This window comes from Manis javanica, chromosome 5 (genome assembly GCF_040802235.1).
Source record: "Manis javanica isolate MJ-LG chromosome 5, MJ_LKY, whole genome shotgun sequence".
NCBI classification, from domain to species: domain Eukaryota; kingdom Metazoa; phylum Chordata; class Mammalia; order Pholidota; family Manidae; genus Manis; species Manis javanica.
In genome coordinates, this window is record NC_133160.1 from 144,739,517 (window position 1) to 144,759,020 (window position 19,504).

General features: G+C 36.6%; 1 protein-coding gene across 6 annotated transcripts in view; it reads left to right on the forward strand.

The window, feature by feature from the left end:
• The window catches only part of ARAP2 (ArfGAP with RhoGAP domain, ankyrin repeat and PH domain 2), a 175,964-nt gene extending 160,645 nt beyond the window's left edge, over positions 1-15,319 (forward strand). For 5 of the 6 annotated variants that reach the window (XM_073237750.1, XM_073237752.1, XM_073237747.1 and 2 more), the window contains 5 exons: positions 860-942; positions 2,018-2,053; positions 4,748-4,811; positions 10,760-10,894; positions 13,149-15,319. In XM_073237750.1, the coding sequence (XP_073093851.1) occupies positions 860-942; positions 2,018-2,053; positions 4,748-4,811; positions 10,760-10,894; positions 13,149-13,532 (702 nt within the window). In that variant the 3' untranslated portion in view covers positions 13,533-15,319. The remainder of the gene's footprint in view (positions 1-859; positions 943-2,017; positions 2,054-4,747; positions 4,812-10,759; positions 10,895-13,148) is intronic. The other variant, XM_073237753.1, reaches the window with a different exon arrangement.
• The last annotated feature ends 4,185 nt before the right edge of the window (positions 15,320-19,504 follow it).

Genomic DNA, 19,504 nt, shown 5'->3' on the forward strand with positions numbered 1-19,504 from the left:
TTCAAAAGCAGGGAAAATCATAATTCACTTGTTGGCAATACCTGACTCAAACCAACATAAACGTATTTGTCGTAGAGCAGACTGTTATAACAAAGTTCCATAGACTGGGTGGCTACTGAAAGAAATTTATTTCTCACAGTTCTGGAGGCTAGGAAGCTGAGGTCAGGGTGCCAGCATGTTTGGATTCTAGGGACGGCCCTCTTCCAGGTTGTCGGCTGCTGACTTCTGGTATCCTCACATAGTGCTAAGATAGCAGGGTAGCTCTCTTTTTATAAAGGCACTAATCCCTTTCATGAGTGCTCCAGTCTCATGACCTAACCACATCCCAAAAGGCCACACCTCCAAATACCATCACATTTGAGCTTAGATTTCAGTATAAGAATTTGGGGGAATACGAACATTCAGTCTACAGCAATATTTATAGCTTCTATTTACCTCACACTGTATGAAATGTCATGCATTTCAATATGGAAATATGAATATATATAAACACAAATTTTGCCCCAGACACTATTGGTGAAGTTAGCTATATTGTATTTCTGCTGTGTTCTTAAAATATGAAGAAATTGAAAAATGATCAGTTCTGATATACATCTGTCTCTGGTGTTCTGAATAAAAAATTGTGTATGTGTAAGTTTGTATATACATATACATACATATATAAATATAAATATATCCAAAATTTTCTATTTATATTTATAATATTGTAATTGAAATAATCTTCATTTACTAAAAACTTGGTATTACATTAATAAAACATTGGAGAACTAAACAATTGTAAACCCACTCATTAACACTCAAGGAAAATGTAATGATATTTATAAAATCTGTTTAGTTACAAATTTTATTTTTCTTACAGAGTAGTAAACATGACAAAATGTTTCCTCTCAGTTCAGTGAAGTTTTATCTTGGAGTGAAAAAGAAAATGAAGCCTCCAACAAGGTAAAGCTTGAAAGGGAAGGGTTGTTGAAAATCTTAAAGGAATATTTGTCTATTCAAGGATTTAGGGCTCAGAGGCATAGCCTACTTACTGTAAATGAAGCTTTAAACAAATACTTTAAGTTGCCACAGATGCAGGTCAGAGAAACTCTTGCAGATCAAGGGAACTTGTGTGGGTAGATAAGGAGGAATGATGTTCCCACTAGTCACCCTCCTCAGTGATCATACCTCCCCTCTGTAAAGCAAATCCCAGGAGGCTCTGTCTACTCGGAGTCACATGGGTTTCTCCATATCCCATTCCTTCATCCATCACAACCTGGAGACTGTTCCAGGCAATGTCACAGGCAAATTGACAGGCAGGAAAACAAATGCTGTCATCCAGCCTCCTGCTGCCTGGCTGTGTAATCTGCCCTTTTTGCTTCACCAACTTTGGTAGTAAACCCACAGCATATAAATGGTAGCAAGGAAGTGGACCCTACTTACACACAGTGCTCCTTTTTAACATTTGAACTATCCCAGTGTTCAGTTTATGCCACACTTTTATCACAAATTACTTTGATGAGCTAATTAATGTTGGCACTAAAACTTTTCTTGGTGTCATGAAACATCATTTTAATGTACTTTTTATGCTTATTCAAGATTCTAGTACTGAAAATTTTCTCTCTTTTGTATCCATGCTTAATTTCTAAGCTCAGCACATACATCTGTGCTGCACCTTGGCACATTCTTTAATTTCCTACAGTATCAGCAGGAAAGCATGTGTATTATCTGATTTTGGCCATTTTCCTTAAATTCTGTTCTTATTCAGCCAATAGTATCTTCCGAGAGATGGTCCCTGCTGTCCCATAACATCACAGGACTCCCTCCCTCTGTCTCCCTTTGGGGTAAATTTTTGTAGCCAAATTCCTCAGAGTTTATCGTTCACATCTAGATAAGTCATACTCATTTGAATCATCACTTGTGGTCTTTTATCTATTATGCATTCCCACCATTAAATAACACCTCCTTAGTTAATCTTGTCTTTAGTCTTGTGAAATTTTCATTTCTAATATGTGTGTGTTTTTCCCTTGTGATGCAGTTGGGGACTGACAGCATATTCTGAAAAACATCACTGGTAAGTTAACAGCTGGCCGTTTCAGATTTCATATATTGATAAGTAAATGAACTAATGTTCATTGGCTGATAGACCTAAAGACAGGAAATGTTTCACCTAATCTAAATCTTTTCTAAATACTATTTAGTATTTAATATTTAGTCTAACAAGAGGAAAATGGATTTACTTCAGGATTTAGATCCAGTGTAGGGAAGGTCCCCTCCCCCTACCACTTCCCCTACTGGTCTATGAGGACAGCTGTCTGCTGCTTCACCCCAAATATGTCTGGCCTTGAGAAACCTGAAAACACAGTATGTTGTACCCATGGGAAAGGAGCTAGTTAAGGGCCTTGAAGGCCAGGCACCTGGCCCTGAAGGCCACAGGCATGGGTGTCTTCAATATTTATGTAACCATGAATTAGCACTGTAGCAGTATAATACATACAGCTTTATGTGGAATAAAGTGGTCTCTTTTGAGCACCCTCCATGATGATTCCCACCACCCTCTTTACTCTTCGTGTTGCCCCAAAACCTCAAAGGCAACCCCCGGGCCCCGACAGTCAGTTCCATATATCCTATTTGCCAATGCCTCCTCAGAAAACCACATCTTATTTCTTCCTAGTTTTATGAATGTGGAATCCCACCTTTTATGGACTAAGCATGCAAAATCCCGTTTTAAAAGAACTAGCCAGAATTCAGTTTTGTTAACCAAAAAATAAGCTGTCAGTTATTTTTCCAGCAAAAAAAGGCTTATTTGCAATAGGAGAGAATTATAATTTGGGACAAGTGAGCTATGATAAAACCACAGACATTTCCAGAAAAAAAGGAGAGGAATGCTCTTTTATAGAAGAAAGAGGGAATTGGAGACTTTTCTAAGCAAAAAGTCCATTGAAAGAAACTGGGAGTCCCGTGTGTTATGGCTTCTCATTGGCTGAGTTGCAACACTCTCTCATTGGCTGGGCTATTGCTGAGAGAGGCAGAAACTCTTCCCTCCTCCTCCTGAATGGTAGAATAGCTGAAATAGTATGAGTTGTAAGCTGTCCATCTCTTCTTCCTGTGGGGTCTGCAATTGAAAACGAGTTGGTGAGTCTGAGAGCTTCTCCTCATGCCTCCCAGCTCCCTGTCAGTGAGGTGCCCCTTATTAATTTTCATAGTTCAAAAAAAGAAATCTTGGTTTCAAACCTGTTCTTTCCATACATGTGCTTTTTTCCATTGATGTCACTTGTATCTAGTACGTCTCCTTAGAGATTATGCCAGATGTCTCCTGCCTCACCTATCCATGTTTAGTTAATCACTAAGACATACTGGATCAGCCTCTTAATTTACTCTGACCCATTCATACCCCTGTATCCTAAGGGCCATGCCCTCTTTCAACTACCTGAATTATTCCAGGCATCTCAAGGGTTCTTTATGCCTCTGACTTTGCTTTTGTTTCTAAAATGTCTCATGTTTCTTTCCTGCTTCAGTACCTATACCTACAGGATAAAGTATGGGGTTGTGGGCACAGCTTCAAGGTCCTTAATATAGGGCTCCATCAGATTTATCTCCAGTGATGTTCCCTTTTTTTGCTTAATCCGTGATTAATTCTCCATCCTTTCTTTGCTGTTTCACATACGCTTGTTTAATATATGTGATCCCTTTACTGAGCCTTCTTCCATGCTGTCTGATCTCCATCCCACATATGGTTCTATTCTCTCCCTGCTGATCTATGATGGTAGACTCAGCCATAATTCTTTATACTGTAGTTCAAATGCCCCCAAATTCTTATCCAATAACTCTTACCTCTAACCATTACATATTTATTTCTTCTTTGCACCTACAGTATTTTATATACATGAGTGCAAAATGAAATTATTTGTAAGGAGAAAAGTTTCCTTGGACATGGTAATGAAAAGACACAATATCTTTATGAGAATCTAATGAAGGAAGAAGGAATTTTTTAGAGATTTCATTTTAGCTTTTTCCAAATAAATTATGTTGAATAATGCAAGATTTAAAAATAGAATTACATTGAAATATCCCTCATGTCACTTTAACATCAGTAACAAAATTTTCCTTTTATCAGAAATAGTCTCCACCTCATCTCCAACTGTGATCTTTCTATGTTTGTGTTCAACTTTACTTTCTCTTTTTCTCACTGTGCTATGATTTACGTTTACATGCCTGGCTTCTCTAACAGACTATGTGAACCTTGAGGGCCAGATCTCTGTTTTATGTAAGTTTTCAATACAAGGTTACTGATTCAGTGTTACTGGACATGTGGCAGTTTTTCATTTAGTTCATTTTTAATGAGTTTTGTGAGTATTGTTTATAATCATAATGATGGAAAATGTCTAAGCCTTTTTTAAAAATAGCTCTTGAGAAAATGTGTACATATTTTTATTTTTAGGTTCAGTATTTCTGGAGAAAAAGATGTTTACCATCATGTACCTGAAAGAGCAAATGACACTGACCTTTCTGCTTCTCAAGTGCTGATCATTTTTTAGCAGTTACCAAAGCTTTTAACTGTATTTTGATTTACACCATTATTTTGATATCATATATTTAACAGAAGCTTGAAGCCACTTGTACTGAAATACTCCCATCTTAATTGCATTAAGTCATGAAACAGGCGAATCCCAAAAAAAGTTCTTGATCACTTAATTACCAAACAAATACGCTAGGGAATAGCCCTTTGTCTATTTAAATTATGTATTTTATTAACCTTGTTTTACAGGCATCTGTGCTGTGATAGTTTCCAAACTCAGACAGAGTGGATGGCCAGTATCTTTATTGCCCAGGTATAGCCTCTGTTTCACTCTCCAGTAAAGTATAGTAACTGCTTATAGAAAATGTTGGTGGTTTTCAAGGAATTTTTAATGAGTTTTATGCATATACTTTTATTTTTTCATTCATTTTTTAAAAAATATATGAGCAATCCAAATTTATACATTTCTTTAACTCTTTGTTGATGCTTCTTTCTTCCAGCTCAGGAACAGCTTAGCTCAGGAGAGGTGTATTGCTTCAAGACAGTAGTATAAAGAGAGAGAGGTTTGTCTAAGCTGTCATCCTACCAGAGTCCCAACCTGATCTTTATTTAGAAAAGTATGCTATTTTCCTTCTTGGTCTCCTATGGCCCCCTACTCTCCTTGTTCCTGCCTTTCCAGGATCCTACATTCCTTTAGTACTATGTGCTAGATACTCGAAAAGAGTTAACTCATGTATTCCTTGCAACAAACCATGCATGACAAAGCTTATAGATGAGGGAATATAGGTGAACAAAGGTTCCATCATTTGCTTACGACCATACATTTAGTTAGTGGTCTACACCAAGGGGTGCCAGGAGCTAATACCGACACTCTGTTCCCTATTTAGTGTCCTCCCTAGAGGAAGTGTCTTTCAGGGAAGAGTTAAACGTCTCATTAACAGGATTGGTTTTCTTCCCCAACCTTGTCTTGTTGAATTGCCAGCAATGCTTCCCACAAGAGCATCGGAATTCACTGGTAACGATTAAGTTGCCACTCTTTATTACTGAGGATGTACTTCCCCGTTTCTCTTACAAGTGAGAAATTAATTCACCCCAAATCTGGCCCTTATTTGTTTTGAAAACCATTTTCTCTGCTCATTTAATTCATTAACCTTTCCAGTGGTTAATAAGCACTGCTTTTCTCCATCCATTGCTCTTGTTACTCCTGGGAATACATTTGCAGAAAAAGACTGCCAACTTTTAAGTTACTTTTTCTTCTTTTTTGTGACTTTTGAAAAATTCAAATGTTTAAGTCCTACTTTAAAAAAAATAGATATAAAGTATTTTAGTAAGATTGGAACCTTAGAGTCAAAGACCATTACAGTATCCATTTTTGATACAACTAAATTGATGTGTTTCTTTTATAATTGAAGTCAGTAGACTCTGTGGTTGAAAAATCAAGATATAAGCCAGAAAGGAGAGGTTGCTATCTCAGCCAACTTATTTCTCCATGCCTCACTTTTTCGTTGTCCTGGCCCCAGAAGATCTGGCCAATTACCTTCCCTCTGTTAATTCCACTTCTTAGGACTAAGGTAAACACACAGGTCCTCTTGGATTTAAGGATTTAATGGCTCACCTCCATAAGAAGACAGACAGGAAAACAGCAGATGTTATATACATATATGTTAACACACACACACACACCAGTAAGTGCTCCTTCAAATGAGTTCTTTCTGGTCCCTGGAACACTTTTCTAATATCCATCCCCCTCTTTACTCCTGCTTCAAAAGTCCTGTAGATTTCAGCTTACATGTCACATTCTCAGAGAAACTCTCCCTGACCTTCAGACCAATTAGATCTTCAGGCTATAGGAACCTGTAGCTCAACATTGTAGCACTAACTAAAAGGTGTTTCTGTTATTCGATTTTTCATGTCTGTCTCTCCTACTAAAATGTAAACAGTATGAGAGGAAGGACTGTGTCAGCCTTATCAGACCTGTATATTCATCTGTACCATTTATGGAGTACATACTCGGTTAGTACTTCTGAAATAGGAAAGGAGAAAGGATATAAATAAGTGATAACATTTCAAATAGATACTGTTGTGGCAAAATAAAATTATAAATAAGGGAAAAGAGAGGGAGAGTATGACTGAGGTAAGGAAGGGCACACATTGAGCAGGGTTCTCAGGAAATGCCTTTCAAGTAACTGACTGGTGTGCCAAGACCTGCCTGAAATGAGGGAGCAAGTCTTGCAAACATGTGCAAGTGGGGAGAGTGCTCCAGTGACAGTGCCCAGCAAATACAAGGTCCTGAGACATGGTCAGTATCTTGTTATTCCATGAACATCATGAAGACTGCTGTGAGGAGGGAAGTAAGAGGTGAGGAAGGTAGGGGACAGATCATATGATCTGCTTTATATTAAACGAAAACAATAATAATTTTGGTTACTTTGTTGAGGGCACTGTCAGGGGTCAAAGATGGAAGCAGGAAGAGCAGCTTACGTAGAAGAAAATGGCAGCTCAGACTGAGGAGGTAGCAGGGGATATGGTAGGACATACTAAGACTGAGGAATAGCTGAGGTGGAGCCGGCAGGGCTCGCAATTGATTGGCTACAGCAGTTTGAGAGAACGAGTCCTAGTGTTTCAGCTTTGGGCGACTGACAGACCTAAGTGAAGTTACTGAGAGATGTGGAAGAAAATTGAGAGTTCTGTTTTGGCCATGTGATATTTGAGATGCCTATTAGACACACAAGCAAAATGCAAGTAGTGAGTGGGATGTGTGGGTCAAAGCCTCAGGCAAAAAAAATTGAGGCTGAAATGTAAATTGGGATGTCAGCATTTATTTTTACTGAAAGCCACAGTTTGGGGTGAGGTGAGTGAAAGAGCCAGAGAGAGAATGAGAACATAAAATGAACTGAGAAGAGAGAAAGACAGACAGACAAGCCCTGGGACATTCCAAACTTTTAGGGTCAATCGGAAAAGACAGCAAGACAAACAAGAAGGGCTGAGGAAGGAGGAGAAACAGGTGATGGGTATTCTGTCAGGGAATTTGCTATGCAGGTGAATGAGGCTGCAACTAAATTGAAACGAGGTCAAGGTCAGTTTTGAGGTTTTGATTTAATTGTCTTTATGATGAAAGGGAGAGTGTATACTTTGCACCTATGCTGATGGAGATAATCCAGTAATTGGAAGAAAAACTTGATAAATTAGGAGGGAGATTATGAAACCAGCAGAGACTCTAGAAGACATGAAGCAATGTGAACAAGGGCACATTTGTTCATTTCTGAAAAAAAAGCCTTTGTTTTCAAGTTATTGACCGTATATGCTGGCCCACTGATCAATTATAGACAAGACTAGAGAAAAGTTACTTGTAACCAGAATAAATACTAACTGAAAGAGAAGGGAGCCCTGCTTATGTGGCTACAAATGCAGGGAGATTGGTATGTTTCGTGGTGGGAAAATCAAATTCTTAAAGGATTACTAATAATTTTTTAGTTTGATCAGTGTGCTTGTGACTCGGGGAGCCATGTTGAAAGATTAGGAGCAGAGTAAAGGTGAAAATCTTCAGCCGATTGCCCTCACTTGAAGTAGAACTTCAAGGTAATGCTTTGTGCTTTTGGGAAATGCAGGGTTAAATTTAAAAGGAGATGCATATATGAAAGGGTTATCTTTTCTTTTTCCTTCATCAGTTGGTCGGCCCCCATAAAGTAAGTAGATAGATGCGCTTCAACTAGTTTTGGGTTTTTACCAGGCAAGTGTGATGGAAAGAGAAAGAGCACAGGACTTCAAGGACATTTATAAGGAGGTTGAGTATACTGACAGACAATGAATGTGCAGGAAGTGGGGGAAAATGTACAAATTAAAATGGTGGGGGAGAGTGGATTGGAGGGCCTCAAGAATACTTACAGTGAATGAAATTCAATTGTTAGAGAAGAGGCCAAGGTCAGGAAATAAGACAGACCTATTGCAGCATTATTCACAATAGCCGAGGTATGGAAAGTACCTCAATGTCTGTCAATGGATGAATGGATAAAGACACAAATGCATGATGGAATATTATCCAGCCTCAAAAAAAGAAAGAAATCCTGTCATTTGGGACAGCATGCATGAATCTGGAGATCATTTTGTTGAATGAAGTAGGCCAAAGACAGATAAAGCAAGTATCACGTATATATGGACTCTAAAAAAGTCAGACTCATAGAGACACAGTAGAAAAAGGGTTGGCAGGTGTTTGGGGATTAGGAGAAAGATAAGTTGGTAAAGTGGGACACATTTTCAGTTACAAGATGAATGAGGCCTGAAGATCTAATGTATGACCTGGTGGCTATCGTTGATAACACTGTATTGTGTAATTAAAATTTGCAAGAGAGTAGAACCTAACTCTTCTTACCAAACCACAAAAAAAGTATGTGAGATGATTGATGAGTTAATTAACTTGATGGGGGGAATCCGTTCCTAATGTATGCAAATATTGAATTAACACAAAGTGCACTTTAATTGACAAAATTATAAGACATTTATACATCAAAGCTGTGGCTGAGGGATAAATAGAAAGTGGGAGATAGAAATGAAGATTTGGGGATGTGATCACTGGTTATGATAATGAAAGTATGATCTTCAACTATATGAACCATACAGTTTGACTTTTGAAGTCACAAATAAGTATAAATGTGGTCAGAATGTAACATCTAATGATTTTTGCTATTGGGAAAGATACCTCTTGAATCAATCCAGTAAGAACTAATTAGCTGGTATTCACGGTGTTGTATAGCATTTCAAAAGAAGAACTATGTGTTTGAGAACTGTGTTTCTTTTACGTTCTTCAAAATATCATTTAGCATTCATGCCATACATCGGTGAATGAGAGTACGAGCATAATTCATAGGGTGACCAAATTCCTTCCTGGCCAGTCTTCTAGCTCTGCATGCTGAGAGCTTCCCAATTATATCAAAATTATTTTTACCACGTTTGCCACCATGACATAATACTGTGAAGCTTATAACTTTCTGTCTGATTGAAATATTGTGTAATCTCCCATTGTTGATTTGCTAAGCCAAAATAAATGCTTCATTAAAATTCAAGGACAGATCTGATGTATAATAATAATAATAGGACCTACACTGTAGGCTAATTGAGGATTAAGTGAGACACAGTAGGTAAGTAGATAAGCACAAAGTCTGGCAGTATGCCTCTGAACATAAACTAGGCATTATTATATGATGGCTACGCAGTAAATACTTATTAAATGAGTTCTTTCCTATAAAATACTACACCCCAACACTAATTACAACATAAGAACTAGAATTTTTTTTGTATCTTAGAAATAGAGTAGTTAGCTATATTTAATATATTTGTGTGTGTATATATATATATATATATACGTGTGTGTATATATTTATATACATCCACCAAAAAGTTTTCTGTTCATCAGAACATCTGAAGGCTTCTCATTTTATAATTGGTATTGTACTTCTTTCATAGATTGTTGTCTGAAAATCAATTTGCTTTTCCCAACTTACATAAAGTTAATCTACCCTGAGGAGTGGGAAAAATCTTTAAAGATTTTTCTTTTATATGCATATCTTAAGTATTTATCACTCAAGAACTTACATTTTTACCTGTGGATATTTCTCCCCATTGCAAAATTAACTTTTCTCTAGAAATACCTAATTTCTCAGTGGGCCAAAATATATAGTCAATAATTTGAGACCAAATGTGCCACAGCCTGTTGTACAATGATTTTCAGTATAAATGTCTGTGTACAAGGTAACGTTTCTTTGGAATTCAATGAGATGAAAATAACATTTTCCAAAGGGTTGTAAAACAAGACTAATTTTTCTGATAGCCATGCCTTAGGTTGATTTGAGGTATGAAAGGTCAAATTACTTTTTTACACTACAGTCATCTATAATGGAGAAAGAAAATGAATATGTAGTTACTTTGATTACAGGGCCTAGAAATACAGACAAGTGCATTATTTTTCTCCCACAAAGAAATTTGCCAATTCCCTTAAATATTATCCCCCTTTTGTTTGATAAGTAGTACAGGAGGCATAGATTTGAAACTTAGAAATTGAACTGAGACCTCAAAGCTCAATTCACTTAAGAGTTTTATGTCCTTGAGCAATGTTGCTGCCAGAGTAAACACCATAATTACAAATGGCATCTCGTGGAAAACAGATCATTTGATTTGGATTTATGGAAAAGGAGCCAAGTGACTGTATGACATAGTGTACCACGTAATTAAGTCATCCACCAACAGCAAGACATTGTGTTTCCACAGCATGAAAATGACGTATGTCCACCAGCTGGAAAGGAACGGAAACGTTCTATAACCAAAAATCCCAAAATCGGAGGTTTGCCTCTAATTCCCATCCAACATGAAAAAAATGCAACCCAAGCCCGGAGAAATATCGAGGTAGGTTAGGTTTTTTTTTTTACATTAATGACAACATTTGTTTTCTTATGTCTTAAGTGCATTAATTACTTCATTGGCTCCAAAAGCACAGTAATAATCTCTTTGAAAGCAGAGTCAGAATTGCATCCATCAGGAAAATATTATGAATCACCCTATGCCACTCTTTGACATTTTATATTTTAACTTTTCTTAAATAGTTTTAATAGTGTCATTGACCATTCTATTAAATATTCATAATACCACTTATTTCCTTATCCCTAAAGTAGCCAAGTAATTTTAAATATGTGTACAGAAGTTCTTTTGGTAAAATCACAGTTTCGAAGTAGTATTACAAGTTCCCGTCTAATACCCTTAGAATGAGCCCATGGCAAAACATGTCTAGAGTCATGGTAACTAGACTTTCTAGGAACACAATCAAATTCCAGTGTTTTGGGAACTGATGGGGTGTCTCAGTCAATTTATGGGACTGCAAGATGACCCTTGAGGATCAGTAAAAAAGTATTGGCATTTTTCAGGGAAGTTTCCATTTGTTCTCCTTCTCACCTTGAGGGGTGGGAGAACAGATGTAGCATTAGTCTTGACTTGAAGTTCACTCTCTTCAGGAAAGAACAAAAGCTGTTTGCAACTCAAAACTCATTAGACACTTTGAGACTAATACATGTTTCAGTGCTTTCATTGAGTCCCTCAAAACAAAAAGAAAAGCAGGTAAAAAGTGTTATTTCTTCCACGTTTGGAATTAGGCTCTTTGAATCTCTTGCTTTCCAAATAGAAATAACTTTTGAAAGACTAAGCATTTTAACTTAGCAGTCAGATTTTAAAAAAAATCTTCCTATGCAATTTTAGAATAAAAGAAATGTATAACCTTATCAGAAAATTTCAAAATCATTTATAAATTATGTTTATAAAAATTTTTATTCAGTTTCAACTTCTCTGCTATCACTTCATGTCTGAATCTGCTGGAATTTAAGAAAATAGAACAAGGTGTTATACATGTGGAAAAGTTTAAGCCTACATTTATTCACTAGTCTAAAGAATATTGATCATTTCTTATATTCAGGCACTGTACCATGTTCAGTGAACAAATCAAACAGAAGCATAAACAAAAACCCTGCTTACATCTGAGTTGACTTTCTAGTAGGGCATCGTACAGTGGCAGAGAATAACTTACTGTAGAAAAAGGCGAGGCATTGCCTTTATTAAATTGGACATCTTTCATTTCCGTACTGTTTATACTGTCTGATTTCACACTTAGTATTTTCATTTCATTTCTCTCTTCCAAATATTTGTAATTTAACAAAAAATCTAGGGTTTGCAATTTATGTTGGGAAATTTTGACAAATTTCTTCAGTTCTTGCTTGTGAAAAAAAATGATTTTTTTCTTCACACCCCCACTTATATCCTGACCCACTTTATTGGGTATCCTTTCTGTGTGGCTCCATAAGCTTGATTCTCTGGTGGTCATTCTTATCCATTACACTTGATTAAGTTGTATTACCTTTTGAGAATCTGATGAAGGTTCTGTACGCTGGGAATTGCCCAGTTGCAAGATTTCCTGAACCCTAGTTGAAAAAGTGCACCTCTGTATATCAAAGGTGTTCTGTCACTGTTATTTCTAGTACCTGGAGGCCCTTTTAGTTCACTGAATGAGTGCTCTATTCCACTGGTACAAAAATGGGTTTCCATACAGGACTAGTATGTACATTTCATTATTGTCAGAAATATATCTGTGGGAGGAAAGATATTATTAGTCAGGTATTTTGGGAGGAGAAAGAAAAAAACAGAAAAAGAAGTTAAACAGATTTCTCTGCCATAATACTTATCAGTATGTGGTAATAGGGTAACATGTATTGTGACTCAAAGAAGGGGCTGTAGTGCAGAGCATTTCCCCGACTCACGTGGCCACACAGCCCCCCCTTGTCCTGCCAGTACAGCACTGGAGGACCTACAGCTGCCCGGACATGTGACACACCTAAGCAGATATGAACTGGAAAAGGCAGGTTTGAAATGAGAATCAATTTGAATCACTAACCTGAAAGACAGCTTTGAAGTGGTATGTTAAATGAATTTCCATGGTCTTTCAGTTGATTTTGTAGCTCTAAGATTAGAATATAAATTCAGACAGGCTACTTGTGCCAAAGTAAAGCTTGAACCAAAATCATAGCAATAAGTTCTAATATAAAAAGGCTTAACTTTTATGTGGCAAGTGCTTTTTTTTAATTTTGTTTTCCTGTGAAACATTTTATATTATTTTTAGAGTGTAAGAGCAGAACTCGAAAGGCTGCGGCTCAGTGAAAAATATGACCAAGAGTCTGGGGATGGCGGCCTGAGAGAGAGAGCCTCTGTGGCGGCACAGCGCATGGGGCACAAAGATGAGAAACCTCGCAGTCGAACTAGGAAACATCGGAGTTTCAACTGCCTGGAAGACACAGAGACTGAGGTCTTTGAGGGGCAACAGGAAGGCCATAGAGACCTAAAGACATTGAGGAAGGCGGAGGACAGGAATGGCAAAGCTACTTTGGACTCTGATAAGAAGTTACCACCAAAGGTCATTGAAGAACTTAGCGTGGTTCTACAGCGGTCAAGAACCCTTCCAAAAGAGCTACAGGGGGAGCAGATTATGCAGAAAGAAATAAAATGAATAGTCCTGCAAATTTTTTCAATATTGTATATGATGTCTGTGTGCAAACCAGAAACCAGAACTGTAGGATAATTCATGGTTTATAAGGTTTGTCTGGCTCTACATGAGCATTTAAAGAACATTTTTAAATATGTATGTATATAAGTGTAAAATTAACTTTATTTTGGTCTGAAGCAAACTTGTACAGTTCAACTGTATTAACCTTATGTAAGAATGCATCAGATTCCTTCTAGTGGCCAACCTGTTAAAGTAGTTGTCTGTTAAGTGGTGTAATTTATGAATAGAAATCTCAAGCTGTACTGTATTGTATAAAATACTGTTTAAATGAAGTCTATGAAACTATAACACGTTTTGCACTTTGAGAAACCTTGCATATTTAATTATCTTTTTTTTTAGGTTTACATAGGGTCCATGTTAGGGCAAGGAAAGGGAGAGGCTTTATTTTTGTGGCTGCCATCAAACAATATTGGGGTTTTTTAAAGAGGCAAGAGGTTAACAAGTGTTCTAAGAACTAAGGAGGTCCGTTAAGATTCATTCAAGTCCACTATTGACCAGAATTCCTTAATGAAAAACTGCTTGTACGAGAATAAGTCTAGTGACTAAGTATTTCCCAGAAGTAATGTTCAACCAACAAACAAGTAAGTGGCACCAGCCACTTATGTATGATGTTAGGGAACTAGCCACAGTATATATTCACTACACTTCAGTTGTTTGTAGGTGGCTGTGGAAAAGAAACTTACACTGCATTGGAGATTGTGTGCACAGGACCTGGGAGAGGATGCCATTTGCACTGTTGCTGTATACAACCAATTTTTTTTAAGAGCTCCTTACAATGGTTTTAGTACAAACAAAACATTACAGGGTTTCGTGGTTTTTTTTTGTTTTTGTTATTACCTTACTTTGTATGTTCATTTCTTGGTATTTTAAGTAAGGCTGTAATGTCTTTCTCTGCAATGTCAGAACTAACTGAAAGTGTATGCCATTTTGGGGTGGGGGATAGTTTAACTCAACTGCATTCAGGGGACTACCAGTTCACATTTAATCTAGCCTCTTTTTTTTTTTATATCAGTAGTCTCCTCCCTGAGTCTAATGAATAATGAATTTCAGCTTCCACATGAGGAACTGTTACTGAGTTGGTGGTTTTCCTCAGAAAGACAATACTATCTAATTATAGTTCACACTAGGGGAAGTGCTTTTCATCAATTTCTTTAAAATTATCTTAGAGACCTAAGCTTTATTTCTACCATTTTTCCCCCTGCTCCTGTTTTTCAGATGGCTTTTTAAATCAGAATTTGTCTACAAAAGCCCATACTTTGGTCAGTCTGATGATGATAGTACAGCAATATGCTGTTGATGCTATGAATTTATTCTGATCACCTATATTTGGTGGTGATAAAATAGTTTACCATGGATATGTAATATTTATTCTTTAAATCCAAATAGATTAGGATTTTTTTTAAAGAAAGAAAAACTGCAGGTCAGTTTATGAAATAGCTGGCACTACTAGGGAGCCTTCCAAAGCACAAAACCATGGTATTTAGTTAAAAAAATTAAACTGTTATTACTAATAAATTATATTTGTGTTTAATGAAATAAGGCATATGAAAGTTAATGTTTGACAGTGGGAAGCATCTGGAATTTACCTGCCTTATCTGAATATTTTTGAAACCTAATCTAAGCTTCTGTTTCCCTTCCTTTCCAATTGTCTCCATTTTCAACTGTAAGATAAGGGCTAATGATGACATCTCATATTTTGAGTAAAAATAAAAATTGTTTTATAAGTCCAACTGAATGGGATCATCATTATTTTCAGAAGTTGAAGGTTATTTTGAAATAGATTCTTTCCTTTTCTCCCTTTTTAAAAATTTGAATTTAATATATGCCAAACACGCTGTCATTTTTTCAAACATGTCAGTGTGAATGTTGTTCTATTTCAAATGATGAATACATGCAAACATGACACAGATTATTGATGGTGCTCTTAAGACCTAATGTTAATTTCTAGACACATGGCTTTTAAGTATTTGGCTTCTAAATATATCATTACCTGATGATTTATCAAAGTGGCACTGAGAATTTAAAACTAAGCAAAAGCACTTGAAGGAAAAAATATGACTTGTGTACATCACTGTATTAGCTGCCAGTTTGCATTGTTCATATGACAATTTTTAATTCTAAAATTTGCATAAGCTATCTGCAAAAGGAAATATTTTTGAAAATGCATCAAATTTGAACAGATTGTAATATCCAAATATTTGCATGTATTTTTCTAACTTTTGTTAATCACTCTGGGGAAAAGATGACTAAGATTTTCACCATCTCATCACAATTGCACCAATACTTTGATATTACCATTTGCTCAAAAGACAGAACAGAATTAGGATTATCTTCAGAACACTTTTCTGCCATGTCTACAAATCATCATGTTTATCTCCAATCATCTGGAAATGCAGAACTCGGAAATTAATCATACAGGTAACTAAAATTCATCTGTTTTATGTTCCAGAGTTATTTTATTAGTTTTTTGGAATTTTTTGTTGAAGCTATTCTAAATTATATTGTAGATCCCTATCACCTCTGCCATAGCTACTATATGTTGAGCATAGTTTTTAGTAATTCAGATTCCTTCACAGATTTAAGATCTTTTTGAATTATTGGATTAAATTTCAGATCTAAATGTCCTCATCTGAGAAGTGGGAATAGCACCTATCTTGTTGGCTTTTTGTGATGATACACATACACACACCAGGGATGTGTGCACCTAGAGGAGAGATAATGTGAGGACCCAGCAAGAGCTAAGGAGGCCTTAGATAAAACCAAACCAGTCAACATCTTGATCTGGGACTTCTAGCCTCCAGCACTGTGAGAAAAAAAATTCCTATTGTTAAAGCCATACAGTGGAATTTTGTTAATGGCAGCCCTAAAGTACTTTTATATTAATCTGTTAATATAGATACCATATGGGCAGAGTACACCCTGGTATTTTCAAGTATTAGTGTTTGTCCTCTTGTTACCCACACCTCAGAATACCTTTGTGACATTACATCAAGGTCACAGCCATCATAATGAGTAACAGAGGAGGAGAGAGAATGTTGGAATGTAAAAACTTAGAAGTCAGGTACCTAAATAACTTGAATACTAAAATAATACAGTATAAATAATTCTAAATGGTGGCCCAGCACAATTAAAGTCTAGGGCTGCTTGTAAAAATTCAAGGTCTCTGACATCAAAAATCACTGTCCCAGCAGATAGATGATGCTGGTCCTTAAGATCTGATAGGAAATGTGAAAATGCTGTTAGCGCTTTCAAACAACCACCTAATCAGTTAAATAGCAGTGTTCACTAGACAAGGGAGAGACAAAAAGTGATTTTGATCAATCCAAATGAGCTAAACCTTAATCCTACAGATTGGATCAAGACTAACTAACCTTCATCAGATAAAAGTGACACTTCTATCTCCCTAGAATGACTCCTATTCTCATCTTCCTTTCTAGCTAATGCCTCACTTATCTCTTGTTTGCAGCACGGTAAAATTTGTTTCACTTGTTGCTTTCTCTCTGCCGCCCTCCCTCCCCTCCCTAACCCTGCTTTCAGCCTTTTGTTTCCTACTGTTCTATCATGACAAGACCAGAGCAACCTCATTACCAATTCAAATGGTCAGTTTCCAGTCATCATAACTGACCTCAGCTCCTCTACTGAATACTCACCTCTGTGTAGTCTGACTCATAGAGGAATTCACCTAATCTCATAGCTGTAAGTATAGTACATCTTCTATCTCATCTATTTAATTTCAGTATGGACCTACTCTACTGAGTTCCAGACCGCAGTTTACATTTCCACTTGAGTATTCAACTGTCACCTCAAATACACCCCATTTAACACTCATCCTTCCATTCCATGCTATCCTGCCATGTCTAGAACTCAGGTACAGCAAGATTAAGCAGGATTATTCAGCCAATGATCGGCAGCATTGCCACGTGCCCCAGGCAGTCTAGCGCACGAGTCCACACTTTTAAACTCTGCATTTAGATTGCTGGGGTGACCATCATATCTTATCTGAAAATTTAAAAAAGACTCTTAACTTGTCTCACTTGTGCTATATGGAACAAGGCAAAAGCCAAAATCATCTTTTTAAGATTATGTCTCTTTTCCTAACAATCCCCAAATAGCTTTCTATTTCCGTTAGTTAAAATGGAATGTGTCTATAGATATAAACCCTGGAATGACTGTTCCATTGTACCATTTCTGTCATCTCTTACCACTCTTTACCTCATTCACTTTGCTAAGGTAAACTTCCTCATAATCGCCAGGCATGAATGCCTTGACTTTTACTGTCCCTGTTAGTGACACACTCTCCAGACATACACGTGGCTCACTGAGCTTCATGCACATCACCACCACATGTCACTGGACCTTCTCTGAACAGCCCATATAAAATGCATCATCACCTTCTATTCCCTTAGGTACTTTCTTTTATTACATCATAGGACTTAGGATTGTCTGACAGTTTACATGTTAATATATATGTATTAATGGTCTAGTCTAATTACTTCCTTGAAAATGAAAGTTTGCCAGTGCAGAATCTTAGGTTCAACACTATATTCCCAGCATTCCAGTGCCTATATCGTAGCTGTTATCACTACTGAAAATATATTGGATAAATGACATTTTATCTGATAAATATATATCGGATAAATGATGTAATGATATAATGAAGTAGGTTGAAGAAGAACAATAATCTCAACAAGAGCTAGGAACAGTAGACTTTAAAAAAGTTTTTTTAAAGCTAATGCTGAAATAAATAGAAATAAAAAAGGAAAGATTCAGAGGAATTCGGAACATAAGAGATGTGAGCTGATAACTGTACAGCTGCTATTTCCTGGGAGCATTCAGAGAGCATACACAGGGCACAAAGTTGAACATGGTCTTTGATCAAGTTGGGAGATGCTTTTTGCAGGCAGACAAATCAGCAGAGCTTTTTTACCCTTGAATGGCTACGAAGGCAAAATTTGAAATACAAGGAACTCCATGGGAGAAGGGAGAAATGAAAAACTGGCTATCGCTGGTTATCTTTTAAGACTTGCTGAATATTGATGCTACATAGGGCAGTAGGCTAATAAGCTCAGAAGAAGGTCTCTAACAGAAGAACTGAGTTCTTTGAAGTCTCATGGGATTAAGACAAAGACTCAAGGTCATTTACTATCATTGAGAGAGACCCTTGTGAACATACAGTCTTTTAGTTAGAAGCCTTGGAGACCCATATGGCCAGAGCTGGTATGAATTGGCATCTTAACAGAATATAGTCAAAACTGCCCACAACCTCAGTTCAGATCAGTTCCTGATTGGGTCAAGTTCATCAGCCTCCTCTCTGCTAAAACTTAAATGAATATTTTCTGGAGAAAGATAATATTATCTAGAGCTTCAACCATTTTTTTCACTGGCATTAAAAAAATACATCACAAGAGACAGGACCCTGTGACCCAAATATCAAGATCAAAAATAGAAAATACAGATCCACAAGTGATCAAGGCATACCAAATAAGGACTCAATGCCAACTATGATTAATATTATCAAGAAAATAGAGGAAAAAGAGAAAATATAGGAAAAGATGGATGACTCTGCCAAGTATTGGAATATAAAAAAAAATCAAAATTCTAGAGGTGAAAAATACAATAACTAAAGCTAAAAATACATGAGTTTGACAGAATAATAGACATGCACCAAAGAATAGTAATCAATTGGAGGACAGGTTAATAAAAAATTAAAATTTGTCCAAAATAACACATAGAAAAACAAATGGAAGATACAGAAAAAAGAGGCATATGAGATACTGTAAAAAGATCTAATATTTGATATCCAGAAGAAAAGGAGACAGAAAATGGGGAGAAGTCAATATTGGAAGAGATAATGACACAGAATTTTTCAAAACTGATATAAGGTGTCAATAAACAAATTCAATAAGGTACACAAA